The 26,910-nt window shown below is 33.1% G+C and overlaps 1 protein-coding gene across 3 annotated transcripts in view; it reads right to left on the bottom strand.

Moving 5' to 3' along the window:
* The window catches only part of PIK3CA (phosphatidylinositol-4,5-bisphosphate 3-kinase catalytic subunit alpha), a 79,005-nt gene that overhangs the window by 3,628 nt on the left and 48,467 nt on the right, over positions 1-26,910 (bottom strand). For all 3 annotated transcript variants that reach the window (XM_038583405.1, XM_038583406.1, XM_038583407.1), the window contains 18 exons: positions 26,518-26,727; positions 24,895-25,145; positions 24,254-24,499; positions 23,454-23,539; positions 15,346-15,451; positions 14,526-14,678; positions 14,299-14,433; positions 12,395-12,519; positions 11,413-11,494; positions 10,957-11,121; positions 10,394-10,497; positions 9,005-9,176; positions 6,480-6,586; positions 5,834-5,955; positions 4,736-4,814; positions 1,683-1,853; positions 1,002-1,119; positions 738-889 (listed from right to left, as the gene is read on the bottom strand). In XM_038583405.1, coding sequence (XP_038439333.1) covers positions 738-889; positions 1,002-1,119; positions 1,683-1,853; positions 4,736-4,814; positions 5,834-5,955; positions 6,480-6,586; positions 9,005-9,176; positions 10,394-10,497; positions 10,957-11,121; positions 11,413-11,494; positions 12,395-12,519; positions 14,299-14,433; positions 14,526-14,678; positions 15,346-15,451; positions 23,454-23,539; positions 24,254-24,499; positions 24,895-25,145; positions 26,518-26,727 — 2,584 coding nt within the window. The remainder of the gene's footprint in view (positions 1-737; positions 890-1,001; positions 1,120-1,682; positions 1,854-4,735; positions 4,815-5,833; positions 5,956-6,479; positions 6,587-9,004; positions 9,177-10,393; positions 10,498-10,956; positions 11,122-11,412; positions 11,495-12,394; positions 12,520-14,298; positions 14,434-14,525; positions 14,679-15,345; positions 15,452-23,453; positions 23,540-24,253; positions 24,500-24,894; positions 25,146-26,517; positions 26,728-26,910) is intronic.

Genomic DNA, 26,910 nt, shown 5'->3' with positions numbered 1-26,910 from the left:
TCACATCCATTAGAGAGGCCTTCTGGGGCAAACCTATAAAAAATACCACTCCTCTCCCGACTCCCCTTATCAACACTTTCTGTCCTCTTTACCCCACACTAGAATATAAACTTTGAGAGTCCATAAGGATTCTGTTTACTGCTTTATCACCAGCACCTAGCATGGCACCTCAGTAGTTTACTAGGGATTTATTAAATGTAAGAATTGGTCCATACTGAAGGCTTTAGGATTTAGGCTAGGGCCAGGACAGAGTTACAGATAAAGTGGAATTTTATAGAAAGTTTTAGAAAGCAATTTAAGGTTTAAGATAGACTGATGATCTACCAGAAGGCAGTCAGAAAAATTAAGAATAAACCTGATAATTATAGTTGACTGATTTCCTTAAATCATAGGATGAAGAAATGCTGTCTTAAGCACTATACATTATTTAACAGTATAGAGAAGACATAGTCCAATTACTTACACAGCAGTAAATAAAAACCTTTATTATAGTTAGAAGTTTGAGAATCACTTTCTTAGGTCTTAATTAACTAAGTAAATCATGTCAGGCCTTGATTAACTTAATACATTGATTTTTTCTTTCCATTTTTCTTCATAGCATTGCACAATAAATAAATACATTAAGATACTCAGTTATGCTAAAATGTTAATAAAACATTTTATATTGAAAAATATCAATGATTTTTGATAGAGCAGCAAGAATTCTGTATTTTGTATTTTTGATTTCTTGAACTTACCTCTCAAATTCTCTTGTTTTTGTGCATTCCTGGGCTCCTTTACTAATCACTATTAAGAAATCCTGTGTCAAAACAAATGGCACACGTTCCCGTTTATAACCAAATTTTTTCTTCTTATGGTCCAAAAAGTGTCCAAAATCTATATGAAACAGCTTTCAAAAATAAAGAATTACATTATAGCTTGACAAATGCAGAAGTACAATATCCTGAATTAATAAATTTAAGAATGAATGCTGAAACATTTTAAAAAGAGAAAGCTATTACTTGTCCATCATCTTTAACCATGATGTTACTATTGTGACGATCTCCAATTCCCAAAATGAAGGTAGCAACACAATATCCAGCACATGAACGTGTGAACAGGTCAATGGCTGCATCATATCTACAAAGAAGAAATAAACACCTGATGAGAGTAGTGTGGAAATATAGAGTAATCCAGTCCAAATTGAGAAAAGATGGTCAAATCTGTATTGAAGAATGAAAACAATCATTGACATGAAGAAGAGGAAGTAATTATGTCCAAAGATTTGAGATAGAAAGGACATTTCTAGATATCCTCTGACTAAAGCATAATTCTTCTTATGGTGAATAAATACTGAACGTATCATGAAAAAAATTTTTTTCTAACCATTTTAACAATGAACTAGAAAGTAAATTTTGAAATGTTCAATGTTGACCTTTAAAAAAAGAATAAGCAATAAAGAAAAACCCATTTTAGATACCTAAAATTGGATGTATAAAGTTGGGTATATAGGGTTTCCCCACAATCATAAGTAATTCTGATCATTCAAACATAAAATCTCAAATATTTCAAAAGGTGAGCATATTTCTTTTCAAAGTAAGTACAAATGTTTTCTCTGGTCTCAAAGAAATGTACAGAATTGTTAAAAGACTCGTCTAACCAAACCTTAGATTGACATAGGAAGAGAAGAATAATAAACTCACATTTCTCCTTTGTTCTTGTCTTTGAGCCACTGGTGTAGTGTGTGGCTGTTGAACTGCAGTGCACCTTTCAGGCCACCTTTGCACTGAATCTGCATAATAGTGTGAGAATTTCGCACCACCTCAATAAGTCCCACACAGTCACCGATTGACAGACAACCATAAGGTAACATTCTGAAAAAAGATGAAAACATTTGCAATTAAATGATGGAATTTTAAATTAGCAAATATCCTAGTAGGCTAATACAGGAATATTCTTTTTGCAAATTTTCACACACAACCTTTACTCCTTTAGTTTTCTTTTAAAATTAGAAAAATAAAATAAAATAAAATAAAATTAGAAAAATACTAGAAAAATTCTCAAAATTATCTGCCATCATTTGTTATAATCTTCAAGTAAGAAAGCATTTAATTGTATAAGAGAAAAGCATTAAGAAGATTACTGTGGCAATTAAAATTTTATAAACATTTTTAACTTTAAAAATATGGGTGAATTTCAGTTTAACTGACATCTAAATAATACTTCAGGGCAGTAGTTCTCAAATTTTTGGTCTCAAGACTCACTTTATACTCTTAAAAATTACTGAGATCCCAAGGAGCTTTTATTTATGTGGATTATATTTAATGATATTAGCAATCAAAATAGAGAAAATTTAAAAATTAAGCATCAATTCATTTAAAAATAAAAAAATATTATTGATCATATAAATAATATCTTTTATGAAACAAAAATATTATATTAAAAAACTCTTAGTAATAAGAGTGACACTTTCCCATATTTTCTAATTTTTTTAAGTATGGCTTCACATGTGACTTTATATCCTACGTCGGTCATTTGGAAGATATTAGTTCACTGAGTTATAAAGTATCACCTTTCAGATGGTGATACTTTCATTATACCAACTAAAAAAAAAATCACAATTGTTAATATTGCCTCTGATCTCATCAGAAAAATCTTTACTTTGGGGAAGCTCTTATGCTTCTGGTGGTGCATACAAGTTTTTCCAAATTTTAATTTTTGCTTGAAAGCTCAAAGACATCCTATCATTCATTCATTTTCTAGAAAATGTCAGGCAAATACCCGTGTTTCAATAACCAAAGCTTGCCTATTAGTTATTTAAGTAAAAATAGCGTCCCATGGAAAAAGCAGCTAGTTTGGCTTGCAACTGTAATCACCCACAAATGCCTTTTCTTGATAAAACCATATTTGGGTCTGCAGCAGAACTGCTATATGGGTACCTCCCATTCATCACAGGGTATTAAAAAGGACATGTAGTCAAGGGAGATGTGAGCATTTAAAGAGAATATGAAAAAAAATCCCAATTGGAAACATCCCAATTGGCACATAAGTACGAAAGAACTCTGTTGTTCTCATAAGCTACTACTGTCCATGCTTTCTTTCTTTTACTTAAGTTCCTAAAAGGAATAGTCTACACTTATTTTCATTTTCTCAATTCCATGTAACGTAACTTCTATGCCTACCATTCTACTGACTCAACTTTTCTTATAGTTAACCATGAATCATCCAATCTAAGGGCTTTTTCATAGTCCTTAGGCTCTTACATCCCCTGAAGCACCCGATCACTGTAAACTGTGAATCTCTCCCCTCTTTTGGGTTCTGTGAAATACTTATTCTGATCTAGCTATCCCTTTGACTATTTCTTTTATGGAATCTTTCCTTCTATCTGCCCTGGTAAATACAGGAATTTCTAAAGGTTGGAATCCTGTTCATTCTCTCTTACTTTACTTTTCAATTTTATTACTGTTGAGCATGCTCATAGTTTAAAGAGTCACACAGTCCTATAAGGGTTGTTATATAAAGAACAACAACAAAACAGAGAATCCAAGTTTTAGATAAAAATGCTCTGACATTTTTTAAATAAATTTTTTATTTAAAATCAAACTTCAAATAAAAAATTTTAAGTTATTTATGTTAAAAGAATTTAGAAAATATCCTAAGATTTAAAAATATTTTGAAGATCTAACTTACATTCCAATGATCTAGCTTAACTTTAAATGCTTTTTAGCACAGTCATTTATTTACAATTAAATACAGTAATTACCAGAGTTATATAGTTAAATCCTTTACTCTGTCCAGTTCTGCATTCTCTTTTGTTTTGTACTTCCTTGGGGGCAGTGGTAGTAATGACATGTGTATCTCTCAGACACAGAAAATTATACCAAAAGAAGAAACTTGATTCATTCAACATTGTTTTTTGGAAAGCCGAAGGGATTAAGCAAAGAATCATGAGTTAAAAATTTGAAGTTGATGACTTAATTTTGTGCTTTAGCAAGTTATTTGACACGTCCATTTTTCTTCTTTGCAACAAGAGGGTTCTACTATGTGTCATTGATGTATTTTTATATACTAGTTACCCTCAATCTTTAAGAGTCATACAAATAAACCCTAACCTGCTCTGCTGCTACAGCTAGAGTTGACTCCTATGTCCACTTATGGACAAAAATGCTTTTGGAGAGAGCTGCCTTTGCTGGAATGACTCTACATTTGCAAAGAGATGAGAAAGAGAAGGAAACACTGTGAGAAACAAATAATAAGGACAAGATGAAGCATGACAGAAAACTTAGATATAACTGTAGAAGGTTGGGCAGAAACGAACAGAATGGGAAAACTTTAAGAGGAGTTCTTTTCATAAATTTTCCTTGTCAAACTGATTTAAGATTAGAGGCCTTATAATGTTTTAAAATTAGAAAATGTATATTATGAAAGAAACTTTGTTTTAACCTCTTAACTCCTGAAAGAAAATAGGGGGCATTTGTGTCTCCTATGTCCTGTCCTAAACAGTCACATCCCAGACACAGCTGCAGAGTCTTTGCCAGTTTATTAGAGATAGTTCTTGCCTAGCTGAATCTCTTAGCTATTCTATGCCAAGAAAGAGGAAGACAAATGAAAGCAGTTGTAATCAACTAGTATTAATTACTACTCCCTACATTTCTTCACAAATACATGCTCCTTTATGCTTTATAACTGATATTTACTAATAGTTCACTTTTTCAGGATAACTTTCAACATATATGTTGCCTTACTGGTTACCTACCGAAGATCAAGACCTTGATTTTGCCAGATATTTTCCATAATGCGAATTATTTGAAGTGTTAGCATATCTTGTCGTAAATCTGCAATTCAAATAATATGTATCACCACTTAATGCCATAAATGCAAATCTGGTGTCATGTCATCATGTTGCTTTCAAACAGAATATAAAGATAGCTGAATTTACTTTTCAAATTAATCTAAAAGGAAGCAATATTTTGATTCTTTAAACCATTTTTTAAAAAGATTTATTTATTTATTTATGATAGACACAGAGAGAGAGAGAGGCAGAGACACAGGCAGAGGGAGAAGCAGGCTCCATGCCGGGAGCCCGATGTGGGACTCGATCCCGGGACTCCAGGCTGGCACCCTGGGCCAAAGGCAGGCGCCAAACTGCTGAGCCACCCAGGGATCCCCTTTTAAACCATTTCTAAATATCTGCACAAATCCATCTATATATGTAGGATAAGCTAGCATGTATTTCACAAAAATTTTAAATTAAAATATTTAAAGTACCTATGTTTTTAATCCTTAAATTTGAACCTGTTTATAAATATTGGGGTTAACAGAATTCAGGGCCGAAAAGTCATTTATCAATAGAAACCCATCAATGATATGCCTACTGCTTCCTGCCACAGCCTGTTTCCAAGTACATTAGGACCTTCTTTTATATGATTTCTTAGTAGACTATACTTTTCTTTTGTACCATATTGTAATTTTATTTTTGTAATTATTTGTTTAATGTCTCTCTTCTCTCTGCTGGACTGTAAACTTTAAGAGGGCAGGGATTCTGTTTTGTTTATTCTTACAATTTGATGGCCCAGCACATCAAATATTTATGGAATGAATGGATACACACACAGCTAAGTAAATAATAGTTAGAAACTTATTTCAGGCCTTTCAATTCTAAATTTAGTACTTCTTTTTAAAGGATTAACATAGTCCAAAGGTTAAGACATCTGTTTAATATTATAATGTTATATATTTTACCACATGCATATTCCTTAAATGGCTTTCAGTAGTTTTCATGGTTCATAAATATCCTGTGTATAAAAAGATAGCTAAATTCATGCATCATAAGTTCATTAATACTCTTTCTTACCATCCCCATTTTTAAAGATGATCTCATTGTTCTGAAAGAGTAACTCTGACATGATGTCTGGGTTCTCCCAATTCAACCACAGTGGCCTTTTTGCAGAGGACATAATTCGACACTCTTCAAGCCTTTAAAATAGTTAAAAACTTTACTAGGCACCTTACTTTTTAAATTTTTTCTACCCTCAAATTTCTTTTAAAATACAGACAGTATAGTTTCTTGAAGTGTTATAAAAATTTAAAACCTTCTCCTCAATTTCATTTATGAATTCAATTCTAAGGGAGTACAAGGAAAAAAATAAATATTAAGCTTAAAACTTTCTTATATAATAGCATATGAATTTTCAACAAATATAGGGATATGCCATTCATTTTACAGATATTATATTTCATTTTTTTATCCTATGAAACCAGAAATTCTGGCCAGAGAAAGTTTTAAACTCTATTATTAAAGTAATAAAAACTCATTCTGACTAAATGCAGTTCTGAACTTAAGAAACCTGAACAACTCTTATTTTGCAGGGTAGGATAATGGGAGAGGGAAGCATATAATTGAATATTCTGATTAAAATGGACTTATTTTTTCTCAAGATTTTCTCCAGGAAGTGTACTTGTTTAAATATATCAATAAAACTTCCAATAAGGTACATTACCTGAGATTTCCTAGTTGATGAGCAGGATTTAGAGGAGATAGAAAACCTTGTAGAGCATCCATGAAATCTGGTCGCCGCATTTGCTCAACTAAAAACTTCATCTGTACCTGATAAATGGGCACACTCATGTTTAGAAACTGATTTCCTGAAAAGTAAAACTAATTGCTAATCTCTTTTATATGTTGGAACCTCAGTATTGTATAGACTATGAATTAATATCCTGTATTCAGATTAGAAAGGTTTCTATCACACAGAGTAACACAACTCAGGGAGAGGCAGGAAGGACAGCATGGCCTACTCTCCCGTAAGAGCCCCGCTGACACAGCCCATGTTTTGGCTCTAGAGCAGGACTTGGTCAACTATGCCAGTTTTTGTAAATCAGATTGCACTGGATATAGCCATGCCCATTCATTTAGATATTGGTGGCTTTCACACTAGAAGAGCAGAGATGAGTAGTTACATCAGAGATTGCATGGCCTGCAAAGTCTAAAATATTTACTATCTGGCCTTTCCAGAAAAAGTTTGCTGATCTTTGTTCTAGAGGAAAAACTACGGAGATCTTGTGTTAGCTTAGTAACTTTACTTTTATGTGTTGCAGAAAACATACTCATTTTCTCTCTTGAGTAGAAAAGGTCTAGTGAGGCTAAAGGAAACTGGAAAAGGACTTATAAAAACATTTGTTAAACTGAGTCTCACACTATACTCAGGTTCCCGTATGTATGCAGAAACATCTCTTTTTAATCAACTGAAATCAGAGCCCAGACTGCTGAGTTATATTATGCAACAACTGCCATTTCATGTTTTTTTTTTTTAATTTTTTAAAAAAGATTTTATTTGTGTGAGAGAGAGAATGAGTGAGAGAGAGAGGGAGCAGGGGGAGGACAGAGGGAGAGGCTGACTTTTCACTGAGCGGGAAGCCTAATATAGGGCTTGATCCTGAGACTTCAGGATCATGACCTGAGCCAAAGGCAGATGCTTTACCAACTGAGCCATCCAGGTACCCAAACTGCCATTATTTTAGGAAATCTTCATCTATCATAAATATAAAAGGTGAGTGGGGGGCAAAAGAGGTTAAGAGCTAGGAATTCATAATAAATTAATTTTCATGCTATAATTTTAGTAATAACTTTTTTTTTTTTTCTTTTTCACTATGGATAAGTGAGTAGCTAGAAAATCTAGTTTTCACTGACTACGGCAGCTCTTGCTGACATAAAGGCATTTCTTTTTCTATCCCTATCAATCCTAATGTTAGCACACTGCTTCCTATGCTTTATCATTTTTAGGATAAAGCATGGAACCACTCAAAGAAACTGCTTTTGTTCATCACGATCCCATTTAAGCCAATACTAATGTAATGACTTTGACATTTCTGATTAGTCCACTGTATCAGAGCCAACCTTTGAAATGAAAATTCCAGCTTAAAGAAATGCCTATATTTGCAAATTTAACTAATATTTAGTTTCCTTTTTCTTACCTGTTACAATATAAATATAATAAAATTTATTCCTTCAAAGCAGTTTAGTCCCCTCTAGCTCATGATTTTAGCATCAGAAACAGCACTATTATTATATTTTATTTATTTTATTTTATTTTATTTTATTTTTTTATTTTATTTTATTTTATTATTTTTTTAGAGACAGAGCATGAGCAAGGTGGAGAGGGGCAGAGGAAGAGAGAGTATCTTAAGCAGGCTCCATGCCTATTGTGGAGTCTGACTCAGGGCTTGATTTCATTACCCTGAGAACATGAGCTGAGCCGAAATCAAGAGTCAGATGCTTAACTGACTGGGCTACCCCACAATTATTTTCTAGTAACATTTATTTGAGCTTATATTCCACGAGTTTAATAAAATCAACTAAGTCACACTATGACATTTATATTAATATAGTAACTTTCTTTAAAATTTTTTTTCATGCAGTATTAATGAAGATGTTAGGAAATTCATCAGTACTGCTAATTTACATTCTTCATGCGTGGGGGCTCTTTATTTAAGATTTTATTTATTTATTCACGAGAGACACAGAGAGAGAGAGGCAGAAACACAGGCAGAGAGAGACGCGGGTTCATGCAGGGAGCCTGATGTGGGACTCTATCCCGGGACTCCAGGATCATGCCCTGGGCCAAAGGCAGGTGCTCAAGTGCTGAGCCACCCAGGTGTCCCAGAAAAACTTATTTTAAAAGTTAGGACTGTGAAAAGACAAGGAAGTGAAAGAAGAAAGAACTAACATTTACTGGGCACTGCTTGCATTCTGGGGACTGTAGTATGTGCTTCAGCGCATCTCCTGTAATTTAATTCTCACAACTATACTATGTAGAAAGTATCATTACCATTTATAAATGAGGAAAATGGGTCTCAAAGACTAAATAATGTGTCTAACATTACACAGCTGAGAGGCGGTGGCACCTGGATCCAAATCCTGATATGCTTGATTCTAACGCCTACTATCTGCATCTACCTCAGGCTCTCAGATTACCCTGCCCCACTGCAATGAAGAGTCCCAAAAACAAACTAAAGAGTTACATACCTTTTGTGTTTCATCCTTCTTCTCTTGTTTGAGAATGTCAGTTAAGTTAATGAGCTTTTCCATAGCCTCAACTTGCCTATTTAGGTGCTTCAAATACATCCCACAAGCACGGCAATAGGACTCCAAAAGCAGGCCAAACCTCTGACTAACCGTTTTATTGTGCATCTCAGATCTAAAAGAGCAGTATAAGATTAGTAAAAAAAAGAAGAATCCCCCCAACACTCATGATATATATGGCCTAAAATAAGTATATGTATATATGTATATAATCTTAAGAAAATAATAAAACCCATTTTTGAAATCTAATAAATGTTATAACATTTCAATGTTATAACATGATTTAAAATTTATCATTTGAAGGCAAAATAATCAAGAATTTAAGATAGCTCCTGGAACTGTAAATTTAATAAACTAGTTTTTAGGCCTATTTTAACTACTTTTCATTTACTAATCTTAGCACAAGATATATTAACCACATAAAACAAACTGATGGTTACCGGAGGGGAGGTGGTTGGTGGCTGGGTGAAATAGGTGATGGGGATTAAGGAGTGCACTTGCTTTAATGATGAGCACCAGAAGTGAGTTCTATAGAAGTGTTTAATCACCATATTGTACATATTATAATACTAATAACATTACACTGCATGTTAACTGGAATTTAAATAAGAGCTTAAAAATAAAGATATATAAACATGAAACAAATCAGCACAAAAGTAATAAAATGGACAGGGAGGGAGTGACAAGCTCAGTGAGTACTATTTGACCCTGTGGCATACATGTCCCTTTTTCATACTGTCTTTGAATTTAAGTTATTTTAAACCTAGCTTCAAGATTCCATTTTGATTCATTTTTAACATTTAAAAGACCAAGTTAATTATAAAAAAAAATCAAGTTAATTATAAATCTTTCTAAATTTAGAAAACAGTATATGGCTTATGATCTCACCTTGAGTATAAGATAGATCATATTATTCTCCAAAATACTTTTTATTCTTAATTAGCTTGTTTCCTAGTTAAAAAACTTGGGATTTCAGTCACTATTGTTCTGAATTCCAAGTTAGGATTATTTTCCTTTATTTTGGGTATTTTAATCCACACATACAGTAAAATCAACTGCAGTATTAACCAATATTAATCTAGCAAATTTTTCTTTGCTTAAAGTAATATCAAAGTCTTTAAAAACATTTCAGCTCTCATTTCTATATAAAATTCAAAACTGAATTTAATATTAAAGAGAAAAAGCTGAAAGAAAGCTTACCACTGGTACAACTAACTTTCATTATGGAAAACTCAGACAAACAAAAACAGTATGTACATAATATTTATAGATCTATTAAGAAAGCAAGTAATATATATCTAAAGAATTTAATGGGAAAATAACGTGACTTACTTTAAATGCCAAAAGAAAAAATGCCCAATCCTTTGATTAGTCAATGCTTTCTTGAGTAAAAATCTCACAAGCAGGTTATCCAAATATTGTTCGTATTTTAGGACCTATGTGATTAAACACAAACAAAGACAACGTTGTATTGATCAGGGTCAGTTTTTGCAGGGTTGGACTTAAAGAAACATTTTAAGAAAGTAGGTAATACTGGTAATAAAACTGACTTTTATTTATTTTTATTATTTTATGTTTTAAAAGATTTTATTTACTTATTTGACAGAGAGAGAGCGGGAGAGTGCAGGAGACAAGCAGGGGGAGCAGCAAGCAGAGGGAGAGGGAAAAAGAGAAGCAGGCTCCCTACTGAGCAAGGAGTCCAATGCGGGGCTCAATCCCAGGACCCTGGGATCATGACCTAAGCCTAAGGCAGATGCTTAACTGACTGAGCCACCAGGAACCCTTAGAACCGATTTTTTAAAAAGTGTAAAACCAGTATAGATAAAGATCCACAGTTTGGATAAAGTTGCACAGATTAGAATAAAACATTATATTTTTGTTTTACAATATTTTACCTGTACTAGCTGAATTAGGTACTGAGAAAGCTTGTCATCTGTTAAGTATTTTTCCAAGCACCGAACAGCAAAACCTCGAACCATAGGATCTGGGTAATTACAGTCCAGAAGCTCCATAGCTTGTTCAGGTTTGATTGGAGGCCAATCTTTTACTAAGCAGTACATCTGTTATGAGAAAGACAATAAATCTATTTAAAAAGCAAAGATAGTTGTGAAGGACCCTCTAAGACATTTTCTTACTTTCTTATTTTAAAATTCGTTAAGAGCCCTCCTTATGAATTCGGTGCTTAAAATGTTCAATTCTAATTAACTTCATCAGTGGAAGTGGTGTGAATAGTATTTTTCTCTATTAACATAAAACATAATATTTAATATTATTGTTTCTGAGAGAAAACAATTTGAGTGACACACCAATTTTATATGACAGTTATTCTGTAATCTCAAACATGCATTTACCTGAGCTACTTCATCTCTAGAATTCCATTTAACGGACAGAAGCAGTTTGGGTAGAATTTCAGGGATAGTTACACAATAGTGTCTGTGTGGAAAAGACAAAACAAAACAAAAAACATTCTTGCATGTTATTCAAAAGGCCTAGATATCTAAATTTTCAACTATGTAATCTTTCCAAACACTTTTAAAACTTACTATTACTAGCCTTTTCTAAAATCAAAAGAAATCAGCATTTAACACTATAGTTATGTATATATAAAAGTATACATAAATATATACTTAGACACAGTTATAATGGCAAGGAAGACATAAGAAAAATCCAAATGGAAGACAGATATTTCAAAAAAATTATGAATTTATTTCATAATACTATATAGCTCCTTTTATTAACCTACTTATGCAATAGAAACCATGAGAAGAGTCATTACTTCTACTGTAGTCACTGTACAAAATTTATGGTTCAGTGGACTTTCTGCAGAAATGCACTATAACTGCTTTATTTAAATAAACCAGCGTATACTTCCCAAGTGGTGGGATAGTTTCTTCATAAGTGAAAAATAAAGTACTGCACTATTACTTTGAGGAAGTATAAGAAGGAAAATGGAAGGAACATCTAAAAATTGAAATATCTAGACCAACTATAACTAAATTGATCTAAATCTACAGGGTTATTTAATTATTTATATCTTGAATTTCATTTAAAAGAATCCCCCAAAATCAAATCCTAAAAAAAGTCGTAACAGGGATTTAGAATTTTAAAAAAGCCTTCACCACTTGAAGGTGGAAGGTTAGTACCAATGCAGCGTGACTTTCTAGAAATACTGATCTTTATCACAGTCTGAAAAAGAACAATGTTTACAATTAAAAAGTCACGTAAATTATGCTTTATACACTTTAACAGGTATGGTAAAACCTGCAAGATAAGTCAAAATCAGTTCTTTCTTATGTAACAGAAGAAACAGGGAATCTCCATCTTAACATTTACCTGTGGCTCCACAGAAAATCTTTCTCTTGCTCAGTGATTTCAGAGAGAGGATCTCGGGTACAAATTGCTCGGAGCTGTTCTTTATCATTTTCTCTTAATTCGTTGTCTCTAGCCAGTCTGTTACTCTGTAAAATAAAGGAATATCTTATATGATTTCCTTTGCCACATTTTTCCCTGGATTCACAAGTGATCTACAAAAAGAGAAAATGGCGAATAACTTTATGTTGCATATTAACTGTTGTGAAAGTTTCTTCTCATCACAAGCCTTTATTTTCAGGGATAGAGGAGAATCAACTTAAGGTAGTATTTGTGGAACAAATCTAGTAATCTTAGTTAACATTACCACGAGCCTCAGAACGGTCTCGACCAAAGTGAGTCAGGGACCAAAGTATCTCAGACTGAGATATTAGGGGGTAGAAGCGAATAATTTACTTCTCTTCTTGATGAGGCTCCTTCCTACAATTCTATTAACTAATCTGTTCATGTTTCTGGAATAATAAGAAATAGTAAAATAATAAAATAAAAATGCAAATTCTTTCATAATCTTTGCCCGAATATATCTGAATAATCACTGCAAGGCTTTCAAATTTAAAAAGTAAAAATAAATAAGAGAAAAAAGGAAAAGAAACACCCTCTTTAAAACACTGGACATTAAATGATTGGAAACTAAAGTGAAAATACTATAACTTTTGGTAAAATTCCAAGATTGCAAGTAATGTATTTATTCCCTTGAAATACAGATATATATTGACTGCACAATGAGTAATTATGAATGTATCTTAATATACTACGAAAACAAGTATACATCCCTTGGAATGGGTTACACATATTCCCAATGGCTAAAAATGAAAGCAGGTATCCATGTCACTTGATTTTTATTAACATTTTATTAACATTTAAATATTATTAATTTATCCAATAGCATAAAGGAATATTACTGGCACATGTCCATCAACAAATACTTATTAAAATGCCCTGTGCCTTTTTTTCTTACTGCTGGGGATCTTAAATAGGAAAAGAACCTGCACTAACAGGGTCCTCATTATAGTCAAAAATTAAATGAATAAAAAAAAAAAGAAAAGGTAATATAAATAAATACTTTGGGTGATGTAATGGAGAATGACCAAGGGGCTACTTTACACTGGGTGTTTGGATACAGCCTCTGAGAAGGGAGTGTTTAATTTGTGCTCCAAATGACAAGAAAAAACCACCCACACTAAGATCAGGGAAAAGACCACTGTAGATGGAGGAAACAGTGACAGTGACCGAAGGAGAGAATGAGTTTGATGTGAGGGAGGAACAGGAAGACCTGTGAGCCTGAAGCCCAGTGGACGAAGAAAGCCCTCCTCTGCTTCCAAGCTCAACTAACAACATACACTTTCATTTTAACTTTAATGTTACCATCTTAGAGAAGTAAAAAGTTCTTTCTTGAACCCAATATATATTAGCTTTTCAACCCAGCCCTCTGTAGTCATTTTTGGCACACTACTGGTTATTCCATCATAGCACTTACCATGATTAATAACGTTATTTTATTTTATTTTATTTTATTTTTTACCACTTTAATGTCTATTTTCACCATTAGACTGTATCTGCAATGGAGATCTCTTTAGGTCACAACTTTATTACCCAGTACCTCTCATACAATAAATTTAAACATACAGTTAGCATTCAATACCTATTTGTTAACTGAAGGCAGGCTAGGGCTCTGAATAAAGAAGAGGCAGAGCTGCAGTAACGATATTAGCATATGGAGAATGTGATTATATCATTATACTGTCCTAGAGCTCAGAGGAGCTATGCCAGTGTAACTAAAACACACGAACCCTTCTCTACACAAAGAGGATAAACCCAAATCCACTGATTATGACTGATATTTAAGAAAACTCAGTGATCTTTCTTACCAGTCCTGCATGGGAATAACTAAATCCTGCTTCCCGAGACACCGACCAGTTGGCATGCTCTTCAATCACTGACATATCTGGGAACTTTACCACACTGCTGAACCAGTCAAACTCCAACTCTAAGCATGGAGTTTCCTAAGAGATGGAATAAAGGTTATAATATATCAAGTTGTGCTTGACTGTATAAAAAAAAAGAAAAAATTCTAATTTGATAATAAAAAGCTTACTTTATTTGGATTTGACCCAGTAACACCAATAGGGTTCAGCAAATCTTCTAATCCATGAGGTACTGGCCAAAGATTCAGAGCCATTTTTCCAGATACTAGAGTATCTGTGTAATCAAACAAGTTTATATTTCCCCAGGCCAATGGACAGTGTTCCTTCAAAAACAAACAAAAATATTCACTACTCTGTGGATTAAATTATAAATACATTTCAAACACTTTTCTTTCCCAGAAAGAATTCAATAACTATTGCTACAATGATATCTATAATAAGCCACATCAATTTTTTAAAAATACAAGTGCTTTCTGTTTTCCTACATAAATTTTTCTTTAATTATAAATAGGAGATATGAACCTATCTCTGTAAGACAGGCAGAAACTGGCATCTAGTCACCTAACAGACAGTTGCATGCTTAAAAAATTGTATCAAGGTGAATTCAGGACATATTCATCATAAATAAACTCAGGAAGCTCTCCTAAGGTTGTCTTCTATGACACATTTATTAAAATTTTACAAATATCTAATTTTTTTAGATAAAGAAAAAAATCCTTTTCTTTTTTTAAGATTTCATTTATTTATTTATGAGACTGAGAGAGGCAGGCAGAGACATAGGCAGAGGGAGAAGCAGGCTCCCTGTGGTGAGCCTGATGTGGAACTCGATCCCACGACCCTGGGATCATGACCTGAGCCAAAACAGATGCTCAACCATTGAGCCACAAAGGAATCCTGAAAAAAAAAATCAGTTTCTTGATAAAAATTCAAATCAGTAGTATAACTAGGAGTTTTTTAGAGGTAAATATTATTCCTTTTGAAGTACTTTACCTCTTTAGCACCCTTTCGGCCTTTAACAGAACAAATGGAAAGGCAAAGTCGAGCAGCACGAGGAAGATCAGGAATGTATATATCGTAATTTAGCCATTCATTCCACCTATGTAAAGTTTTAAAGAAAAAAATAATTTACCAAAAAAGGGCTTTATCCATAGTATATAAACAACTACAAATCATCAAGAAATCAAGTGAAAAATAGGCCAGAGATCAAGTGGAATGAACATACTTCACAAGATCATATCCAAATGGCCAATAAACATAAGAAAATAGTGAATATTATTTGTCATCCAGAAAACACAAAATAAATCTCATGGAGATACCAGTATACAAGAGATTGGCTAAAACTATAAAGGCTGATGATACCGATGATACCAAGGAAGGGTAAGGATGTGCAGTAACAGGAAATCTCTCTCTTTTTTTGGGGGGGGGGGTTATTTATTTATTTTTTTAGTAATAAATTTATTTTTTATTGGTGTTCAATTGCCAACATACAGAATAACACCCAGTGCTCATCCTGTCAAGTGCCCACCTCAGTGCCTGCCACCCAGTCACCCCCAGCCCCCGCCCTCCTCCCCTTCCACCACCCCTAGTTTGTTTCCCAGAATTAGGAGTGTAGCAGTAACAGGAAATCTCATACACTGCTATTGTTCTATTTCTTGACCAGCATAGTGGTTATATGGGTATTAAGTGTGATAATTCACTGAACTTTATGATTTGTATACTTTTATGCACTTGTGCTATACTTCAGTAAAAAAAATAATTAAAAACAAAATAGCTTATATAAAAAGCACATGGAAGAGGGAAACTCAAAGAAGAGTGAAATTTCCTATTAAAATGACAATATATTTACTTTTACATATGGTGTAGTTTTATTCAGAAAAACTCATTAAATAAGTCAGTACATAAATAAAATGAAGGATATGTAAGCAGAACATATTTGAGGATGAGTATAACTACTTCACAAGAAGCAACAGTTAACATTCATAATAAGAAAATAATAAAAAGTGGCTATAGAATGTGATGACAAAAATTCTTCAAATATTTATGATAAATTCACTTCAATTTACTGGATTTTACATGTGAAATTATGTCTATAATGGGTGGACATTTTATAAATAGCCAAGTAACAGCACACTGTTTTGTTTTGTTTTCAAATATTATAGCAACAGTTACCAGTATAAACTCAGAAGTCAGACTACGGAGAGTAGAATCCTATTCCAACATTTTATTAAATGTGTGACCCTTGCTTTTGCCTGTTTCTCATTTGTGAAGGACTAATAATAGTACTTACTCCATAAGGTTGTTGTGAGTTAACACTAGTAAAGGAGTTTCTGGCTGGAACGGTCAGATAACACAAGTAAAGTGATTGGAATAGTAATTGGTCCACGATAAAAGCTCAAGTGCTAGACATTAATCTAGACAATTTTTCAAAAGGGTGTTTCCTAATTCTATTTTTTATTATAAATAAAATAAGACTTAACAATAAAATGGTATAAAAATTCTATTTTTAATTAGCCAAACTAAGATATAAACTTTATTACTAAAGTTTTATGGACAAAGATTTAAAAAAATATGGCTCTCTGATGCAAAGAAGGCTTACAGTTAAATGGGAGAACTTAGTAAAAGGAATTCTAAAGGGAAAAGAAACAATAAATACAGATAGAAGAAATGTAGGTAGTAGGGATTTGGTAAGTCCACACTAATTTAAGAAAATTAAAGATACATGTACTTAAATGTACCTAGGAGTTTTCATTACTTCTAAATCTTTAGAATTGCTCATAATTAATGAAAAATACTCTACGCACTTTCTAAGAGAGCTATGTCCTATGAATGTAGTTGCTCAATACTATGCTAATTGACTAAAACATGTTTCTCTCTTCCTCTAAAGTTCATACAGACACGTGAGTGCACACATACCAATTAAGTTCATTTTTTTATGTTTTTAAAAAAGATTTCATTTATTTATTAGAGAGAGAGAGAGAGAGAGAGAGAGCATACGCACACAAGCAGGAGGAGTAGCAGAAGGAGAGGGAGAAGCAGGCTCCCCACTGAGCAGGGAGCCCAATGTGGGTGATCCCAGGACCCTGAGGTCATGACCTGACCTGAAGGCAGATGCTTAACCAAGCGAGCCACCCAGGTGCCCAAGTTCTTTATTTTTAGGGTATATATATATATATATATATATATATATATATATATATATTCCAAATTCATTTTGATTTTGATTTTGGGAGAGGACTGGTAACGTCTATGAAGAAATCATTAAGTATCTATTTTATTTAGCATATGGGAAGCCCAAATTTGGAATGATCACTTAATCTCAGTAAGAGATTTTTTTTTTAAAACTTCTTTTCTACTTAATAATTTCATATTCTTTTATTCTTGATTTTAACTTTGTGAATACAGAAAAGTTAAAAGATCTACTTAAATCCTCATACTACCATCATAAGGATTTTACCCTTTAACTAGAGAATTCTTCATTATTAAGGATTTTAATTTTAATTTCAATATAGTTAAATGTATACTGTTATACTAGTTTCAGGTGCACAACATAGTGATTCAACAATTCTATACAGAACTCATCATGGTTAAGTGTACTCTTAATCCCCATCACTTATTTTTCCCATCCTCCCATAACCTCCCCTCTGGTAACTCTCTGTTCTCTGTAGTTAAGAGTCCGTTTCTTGGTTGGTCTCTTCTTTTCCCCCTTTGTTCATTTGTTTTGTTTCTTAAATTCCACATGACTGAAATCACATGGTATTTGTTTCTCTGAGTCATTTCACTTAACTATACTCTCTAGCTCCATCCATGTTGCTACAAATGGCAAGATTATTTTTATGACTGAATAATATTCCATTACATATAATGGAATAATAATAGTCCATTACATATAATTACATACATATATATAAATAAATCCCCTCTTCTTTAGCCATTCATCTATCAATGGACACTTGGGCTGCTTCCATAATTTGGCTACTGTAAATAATGCTGCTATAAACCTAGGAGTGCATAATATATCATTTCAAATTAGTGTTTTCATATTCTTTGGGTAAATACCTAGTAGTGGGATTGCCGGATCATAGGGTAGTTCTCTTTATAACTTTTTGAGGAAACTCCTTACTGTTTTCCAGAGTGGCTGCACCAGTTTACATTCCCAGCAACAATGCACGAGGGTTCCATTTTCTCCATATCTTCACCAACACTTGTTTTTTGTAGTTTTGATTTGCACTTTCCTGATGAGTGATGCTGAGCATATTTTCATGAGTTTGTTGGCAATCTATATGTCTGTCTTCTTTGGAGATGTCTGTTCATGTTTTCTGCCCATGCTTTAAATGGGTTATTTGGTTTTGGGGTGTTGAGTTTTATGAGTTCTTTATATATTTTGGATACTAACCCTTTATCGGAAATGTCATTTGCAAATATCTTCTCTTATTCAGTAGGTTGTCGTTTAGTTTTGTTGATTATTTCCTTTCTGTATAGAAGTTTTTTATTTTGATGTAGTCCCAATGGCTTATTTTTACATTTGTTTACATCAGGAAACATACCTAGAAAAATGTTGCTACAGCTGACATCAGAGAAATTACTGCCTGTGCTCTCTTCCAAGATTTCTTTAATTTCAGGTCTCTCATTCAGGACTTTAACCCATTTTAAGTTTATTTTTGTGTATTCTGTAAAAAAGTGGTCCAGTTTCATTCTTTTGCATGTAGCTGTCCAGTTTTCTCAACATCATTTGTTGAAGAGATTGTTTTTTTCCCCATTACATATTTTTGCCTCTTGTTGAAAATTAATTAACCATATAATTGTGGGTTTCTGGGTTTTCTATCTTCTTCCATTAATTTATGTGTCTATTTTTGTGCCAGTACCATACTGTTTTGATAACTGCAGCTTTGTTTTTTTTTAATTTTTTAAATTTTAAAATTTTTTTATTGGAGTTCAATTTGCCAACATATAGCATAACACCCAGTGCCCATTACCCAGTCATCCCAACCCCCCCCACCCACCTCCCTTTCCACTACCCCTGTTCATTTCCCAGAGTTAGGTGGATGACTGCAGCTTTGTAACATAACTTAAAAGTCTGGAATTGTGATTACCTCCCCCCCCAGCTTTGTGTTTTTCAAGTTTGTTTGGACTATTCAGGGTCTTTTGTGGTTCCATACAGATTTCAGGATTATTTGTTCTAATTCTGTGAGAAGAATGCTGTTGGCATTTGACAAGGATTGCATTAAATCTGTAGGTTGCTTTGGCTAGTATCACATTTTAATAATACTTGTCTTCTAATCCAAGAGCATATAGAATATCTTTCCATTTGTTTGTATCATCTTCAATTTCTTTCAATAATGTTTTGTAGTTTTCAGAGTACAGGTCTTTCACCTCTTTGGTTAAGTTTATTCTTCAGTATTTTATTATTTTGTGCAACTGTAAATGGGATTATGTTCTTTCCCTTTCTGTTGCTTCATTATTGGTGTACAGAAATACAACAGATCTTTTTGGGGATCCCTGGGTGGCTCAGCAGTTTAGTCCCTGCCTTCGGCCCAGGGCGTGATCCTGGAGTCCCGGGATCGAGTCCCACATCAGGCTCCCTGCATGGAGCCTGCTTCTCCCTCTGCCTGTGTCTCTGTCTCTCTCTGTCTCTCATGAATAAAGAAATAAGATCTTTAAAAAAAATAAAAAATAAATTAAATAAACCACAACAAAACAGAAATACAACAGATTTTTTAAGTTGGTTTTGTGTCTTGTGACCTTACTGAATTCATTTATCAGTTTTAGCAGTTTTTTGATAAAGAGTCTTTAGGCTTTTCTTTTTAAAAATTTATTTAATTTCAATGTAATTAACATATAGTGTATTATTAATCTCAGAGGTAGAATTTAGTGATTCATCAGTTGCATATAACACCCAATGCTCATTTACATCAAGTGCCCTTCTTAATGCCTATCACCCAGTTATCCCATTCCCCCACCCACTTCCCCTCAGCAATTCTCAGTTGTTTCCTAGAGTTAAGAGTCTCTTATGGTTTGTGTTCCTCTTTTTGTCTTATTTTACTTTTCCTTCCCTTCCCTTCCCCTGTTCATCCATTTCTTAAATTCCATATGAATGAAATCAGATGGTATTTGTCTTTCTCTGACTTATTTTGCTTAGCATAATACCCTCTAGTTCCACCCATGTCATTGCAAATGGTAAGATTTCATTCTTTTTGATGGCTGAGTAATACTCCACTGCGCGCGCGCGCGCGCACACACACACACACAAACACACACATACGCACTCTTCTTTATTCATTCACCTGTCGATGGGTATCTGGGCTCTTTCCATAATTTGGCTATTATGGACATTGCTGCTACAAACATAGGGGTACATATGTCCCTTTGAATCAGTATAATTGTTGGGTTGTAGGGTAGCTCTACTTTTAGCTTTTTGAGGAAGCTCCATACTATTTTCCAGAATGGCCACACCCTTGCATTCCTACAAAAGTGTACAAGGGTTCCCTTTTTCTGCATCCTTGCCAACGTCTGTTGTTTCCTGGCTTGTTAATTTTAGCCATTCTGACTGGTGTAAGGTGGTATCTCACTGTGGTTTTGATTTGTATTTCTCCAATGTCGAGTGATGTGCATTTTTTCATGTGTCTGATGGCCATTTGTATGTCTTCTTTGGAGAAATGTCTGTTTATGTCTTCTGCCCATTTCTTGACTGTATTTTTTGTTTTTTTGGGTATTGAGTTTGATAAATTTTTTATAGATTTTGGATACTAGTTCTTTATCTGATAAGACATTTGCAAATATCTTCTATTCCATAGGCTGTCTTTTAGTTTTGTTGACTGTTTCCTTTGTTGTGTAAAAGCTTTTCATCTTGATGAAGTCCCAATAGTTCATTTTTGCTTTAATTTCCCTTGCCTTTGAAGATGTGACTAGCAAGGTGCTGCAGTTGAGGTCAAAGAGGTTGCTGCTTGTGTTCTTTTCTAGGATTTTGATGGACTCCTGTCTCCTATTTAGGTCTTCCATCCATTTTGAATTTATTTTTGTGTATGGTGTAAGAAAGTGGTCCAGTTTCATTTGTTGAGGAGATATTTTTTCCTGCTTTGTCGAAAATTATTTGACCATAGAGTTAAGGGTCCATTTCTGGGTTCTCTATTCTGTTCCACTGATCTATGTGTTTGTTTTTGTACCACTATCATACTGTTTTGATGATTACAGCTTTGTAATACAGCCTAAGGTCTGGATTGTGATGCCTCCAGCTTTGGTTTTCTTTTTCAACATTGAATCTTTAGGATTTTCTATATAGAGTAACATGTCATCTGCAAATAGTGGAAGTTTTACTTCTTCTTTACCAATCTAGATGCCTTTTATTCCTTTTTCTTGACTTCTGTGGCTAGGACTGCCAGTACCATGTTGAATAAAAGTGGTGAGAGTAGACATACTTGTCTTGTTCCTGATCTTAAGGGGAAAGACCTTAATTTTTTACCACCGACTATGATATTAGCTGTGGGTTTTTCATAGACAGCCTTTATTATGTTGAGGTACATTCCCTCTAAAAACCTACTTTGTTGAGAGTTTTTAGCATGAATGGATGCTGTACTTTGTCAAATGATTTTTCTGCATCTATTGAAATGATCATATGGTTTTTATCCTTTCTCTTACTGATGTGAGGTACCATGTTGATTAATGTGCAATTATTGAACCACTCATGCATCCCAAGAATAAATTTTGATTGTGCTGAATGATTTTTTTAATGTATTGTTAGATTTGGTTTGTCAATATTTTGTTGGAGACTTTTGCATTCATGTTCATCAGAGACACTGGCCTGTAGTTCTAGAGAATTCTTGAAGAAAAGAAATCAAATGTAAGTTCTAACTAGATAGCTCACTGACTAAAAATTTGAGCTTTTAATGTTTTATTATTAAACAAATTTACCTTTTACTTTTATAAAACTAGTTTACTTTAGGTACATGATATATCTACCCAATATTATTTTAGGGTATTCGATTGGGGCTTGTTGAACTTCCTAGAATGTTTATAGTTTTCAGTAAATTTGGAAAACCTTTTGGCCAGTATTTCCTCAAATATTGCTTCTCTATTCCTCACACAACCACTCCACCCAACCTGTGACAGACATGTAGTATGGGCAGGAAATAAACTTTTGCTGTACAACAAAAATTTAAAAAGATCCTGTAGTTGTTGTTTCATTCACAGGGTAACTTCTAATTTAAATATGTACCTTCTGACTGACAATAGTTCAGGTAGAGTGAGGAACTATTTCACTTCCTTCTGGTAGAGAAGGCTATCACCTTTTTGAATTTAGGCTCTAGAATGGTGGCCACATCTAGCAACTTAATTATAAGACCAGAACTTTTTCTTGACTCTCCTAGAATGCAGTCTAAATTCATTATAAAATTTACTTCTGGAGGTTTTACTAGTTGTCTCTATTGCTAGTCTACAAAATCCATCTTTAATCTTCAATAACAATCTGAGTGCTCTTAAAATATTTCTATTATATTCAGGGTAGACTCCTAATTCCCAAATGATTCTATAAAGAGCCAAAGAAATAGCAGGAAGACAAACTGTTGGATTATACTACCTTTTATTTCTTCAATTTATTTCTAGGCAGTAATCATTTAAAATGCTCCCCCAAATTCTCCCTCCATCTATGAATCTGATTTGTTCCCAAGACTCTTTATTTGAATGTATAAATATCTACTCTTATGAGTTATGTGAGTGCCTCAGAGTAGTCTGGCTCTGAGGTTGTTTACCAACTCTCATTTCTTTTTAATGGAAATGGAAATGGAGGTAAGAATAAAATACTAGGTTTATGGATCTAATGTGGCGGATCATCAGCACAAAATGTAACCATATTCTGCTCTCTACCTGATATAATGGAAAGAGAGAATCAGAAAAACCCTTTGGATAAAATTTTACAGAGAGTCGACAAAATGATCCTGTGATTGATACTCATTTGACTGAAAGTCCTTATGTTTTATATGTAAATGCCTGGTGAATTTGTATGACTTGTATAAAACTAAAGATGCCAAAAAAATTTACTGCTTTTATTGATTATATTGCTAAATACTAACAAGGCTTTTAGAAAATAAATCCATACACTTCCTTACCTGGGATTAGAACAAGGTACTCTTTGAGTGTTAACATTATCACATAAGGGTTCTCCTCCATGATAGATACCTGTTCGAACATAAATCTTAAAAAGAGAAAAAAAAGTATGTGCATATAAATATACACAAACAATACATGAAGGCACACAGACTACAGAACCAATATTAAATGATATTAAAATATTGTAACTTATATGAATGAGAGAGAATCTATTAACAGTTTCTATTAAAATGTTGCTTTTCTCTTCTCCCTTTCTTCACATATATACTAAGTTAATACTGATGCAGATTCTTCACCAAACAAAATGTGTTGTTGCCTCTAAGGTGACATCAGACCATAAAAAAAAATCAACATAGACTCACAATCCCTTTAGGCCAGGTATGTAATTCCGACTTTTTCATATTTTAGAAAGATAAATTGGTATATATATTAAATATTACTTCATATTCTTAGCAGTTCGAACAACACTCCATAAAGACATTAATATTTCTGCAACAAAACACATGAATATTTACACTAAATGGGATATATAAAGACTATAAAAAGTCTTGCTTCAGTTAGGTCAGGTTTTGCTGCCGAATGAATTCTGTAAAACTCATGGTTTTAAGAAAGATTTATGGAAGTTAGAATTATTAGAATTATGGATATTAACATTATAGACAAAGGACTGTAAACTATGCAACAGCTGAGGGACAAGTGGTTTTCTAGATATCTGAAAACAGTGCAGGTCAACAGATTATTATACATAGTTCAATTAAAAAGTTTATATAAAATAGTAAGCATCAACACTTGACTTTACCTTGTCAATGTCTCGAATATTTACATTTACATAGGTTGCACAAAGGATTTTTATTCTGAGTGCGCTATTTATAACCCAAAGGGATTTTGTAGATGTTTCTCCATTCATATATGGTGTAGCTGTGGAGATGCGTCTGGAATAAGATGGCATTGTGAAACAGTCCATTGGCAATTGGGAGTAAAGGCTTTCTTTAGCCATCAACATCAAATTGGGCATCCTTCCAAGCATTATACAGCTTCTTATGTACTGTAAAAGATTAAGAAGGGAGGGGAAAAGCCATTTCTTATAAGGTGTTTTATTTTAAAAGCAACAGATAAGCAAAAAAAATGAAAAAAGGAATTAAAAACAATGATTAGAGGATACTCATCATGAAAACACTGTTTATATCTGAACAATGTTAACCAGCTTATCCATATCTAGAATCAGACCCCAAATATTAAATATATAAATCTAAAGGAAAAAAAAATCTGTTCGCTCTAGTTCATCAATTTCTCAGATTAAAAATTGGTAGTATTAAAAACAAACTTATGAACGCTATTCACCAATTTTAACCACTAAACTTTCAAAGAGTATGTCCTAAAAATAGATACTTGTCTCAACTTTTACATTTCATATTAATATTTTTGAAGCTTGTTACTCACCTTATACTGACTTAGAGGATATTTTTCAAGGAAGTATTCATCACATCCACATACTTTTAAAATATACTTGCCCTGATATTCTAAAACACAGAGTTTTAGTTGTTCAGATGATAGCAACATACTTCTAGTTTTTTTTCTGATTGCTTCAGCAATTACTTGTTCTGGAACACAGTCATGGTTGATTTTCAGAGTATACTTCTGTTTGTCATTATTTGGAGAAACTATTACCCAAATCACCACTATTATTTGCCCTATAACAGGAAAACATTATTAGATGCAATCACCATATATATTTCATTTTTCAAGAGACAAATTTCAAAAAGCATATACTATACCATTTTTTTCTAACTATAATCAGAAATGACTTATAAACAAACTAATTAAATACAGATATCAGGTAGAAATCACAAATCTTCAAATATGATAGAGCTGCCAGGCCATGCCCAAATCTTATGTTTTATGGCAAGCACACAAAACTGTTACTAGTGGGTCACAAGTACCTGAGGCCAAGCTAATTTTCATTCTAAACTGCATGAATACTTCATGAGTATGACCCCTGTGAAGAGTGACTCTTGATCGTATCAAAGGATCAACAGTACCTAAAGTAGAAGAGTTTCTGGTAACTATGGGAAAGAATCATGGAGACCTAAAAAAAATGCTGAATCCGAAGGAGAGAAAAGATGGCGGAAGAAAGGAAAGAATAGGAATTTTTAAATGCTTTCCTTTTAAGATCAATTAAGCTGGGAGGAGGGGGTAAGATGATGAAAATGAAAAGATTAAAACTATGGTAGAGTGGTCCAGGTGTTCACCGTACAATTCTTTCAACTTTTCTGTAGCATAATTTTTATAAAGAATGTTGAGGGAAAATTAAGAGACCTTCATTTTAAAAGGTATGCTCAAGTAGAAAAGAATTTCAAATGAAGATAGTATGTTATACTGCATTAAACTACTTTAAACAATATAAGCGAAATAGCAATAACAGGTCTCAACTTGTCTACCAACAGAATTTTATATTTAATAATATGTAAGAACTTATTCTATCTATAACTTCAAGATGAAACCTTCACCTTGTTATTTTAAAAAATAGATATCTATCTGATACAATATTTTCATTTCCCAAACGTGTATAAATTTCCATGTTCACTTAATTCTAGAAATTGATATGTTAAGTGTCAAAAGTCAACCTATATTATCACTCATGCTCAGATTTAATTATTGCATTTAACATTAAGAAATCTATTGCTCTTTGTATATATGATAATAATAACAAAAAGGTGCAAAGTTTTCCCAAAATTTCATGAAGTATTTCTACTTATACTTTTTTATTTGTAAAAAGATAACTGACTATAACTGTATTAATAATAAATTTCAAACTCGAATTTCTTCAGTTTTATTTTAAGATACACAGCTAACCAAGAGATCAGCACCATATGTGCACAATTCATTCAATCAATAAATATTTATTACACACATACATTTGGCACTCAGCTATATCTTGTCAGTGTAAGTACTCCCTGTCATCAAGAAGCTTATCATCTAGCTGGGATAAAAAGACTGTACAAAAAATATAGCCACAGATAGAAATTTTTACTATGTAGTAAACACGGCAGACTATTTTCTTACCTTTATCTAATTTATTATATATGTGCTTTGGCAGTTCTGGTGAAGATTCTACATTTGGAGGATAGACATACATTGCTCTACTATGAGGTGAATTAAGATCCCGAAGATCCACAGCTTCTTTACAAACATTCAGAATATTTCTTCGGAAGTCCTGTACTTCTGGATCTTTAACCATATCAAATTCACACACTGGCATGCCAATAGCAAAACCTTAAAAAATTATATAAAGAATATAACATTCTATTAAACATATAGTACAAACATGTTTCTTACAAATGGGGAACTTGATAGATTTGGAAGATCATAACAAAGAGGTCTCTCTAGGTTTAAAGAAATTTTGATGAATACATATAGTAAAGCAAGAATTGACAAAGACTCAAATATTTTTAATAT

Source organism: Canis lupus, chromosome 34 (assembly GCF_011100685.1).
Source record: "Canis lupus familiaris isolate Mischka breed German Shepherd chromosome 34, alternate assembly UU_Cfam_GSD_1.0, whole genome shotgun sequence".
NCBI classification, from domain to species: domain Eukaryota; kingdom Metazoa; phylum Chordata; class Mammalia; order Carnivora; family Canidae; genus Canis; species Canis lupus.
This window is presented reverse-complemented; position numbering and strand designations above follow the sequence as displayed.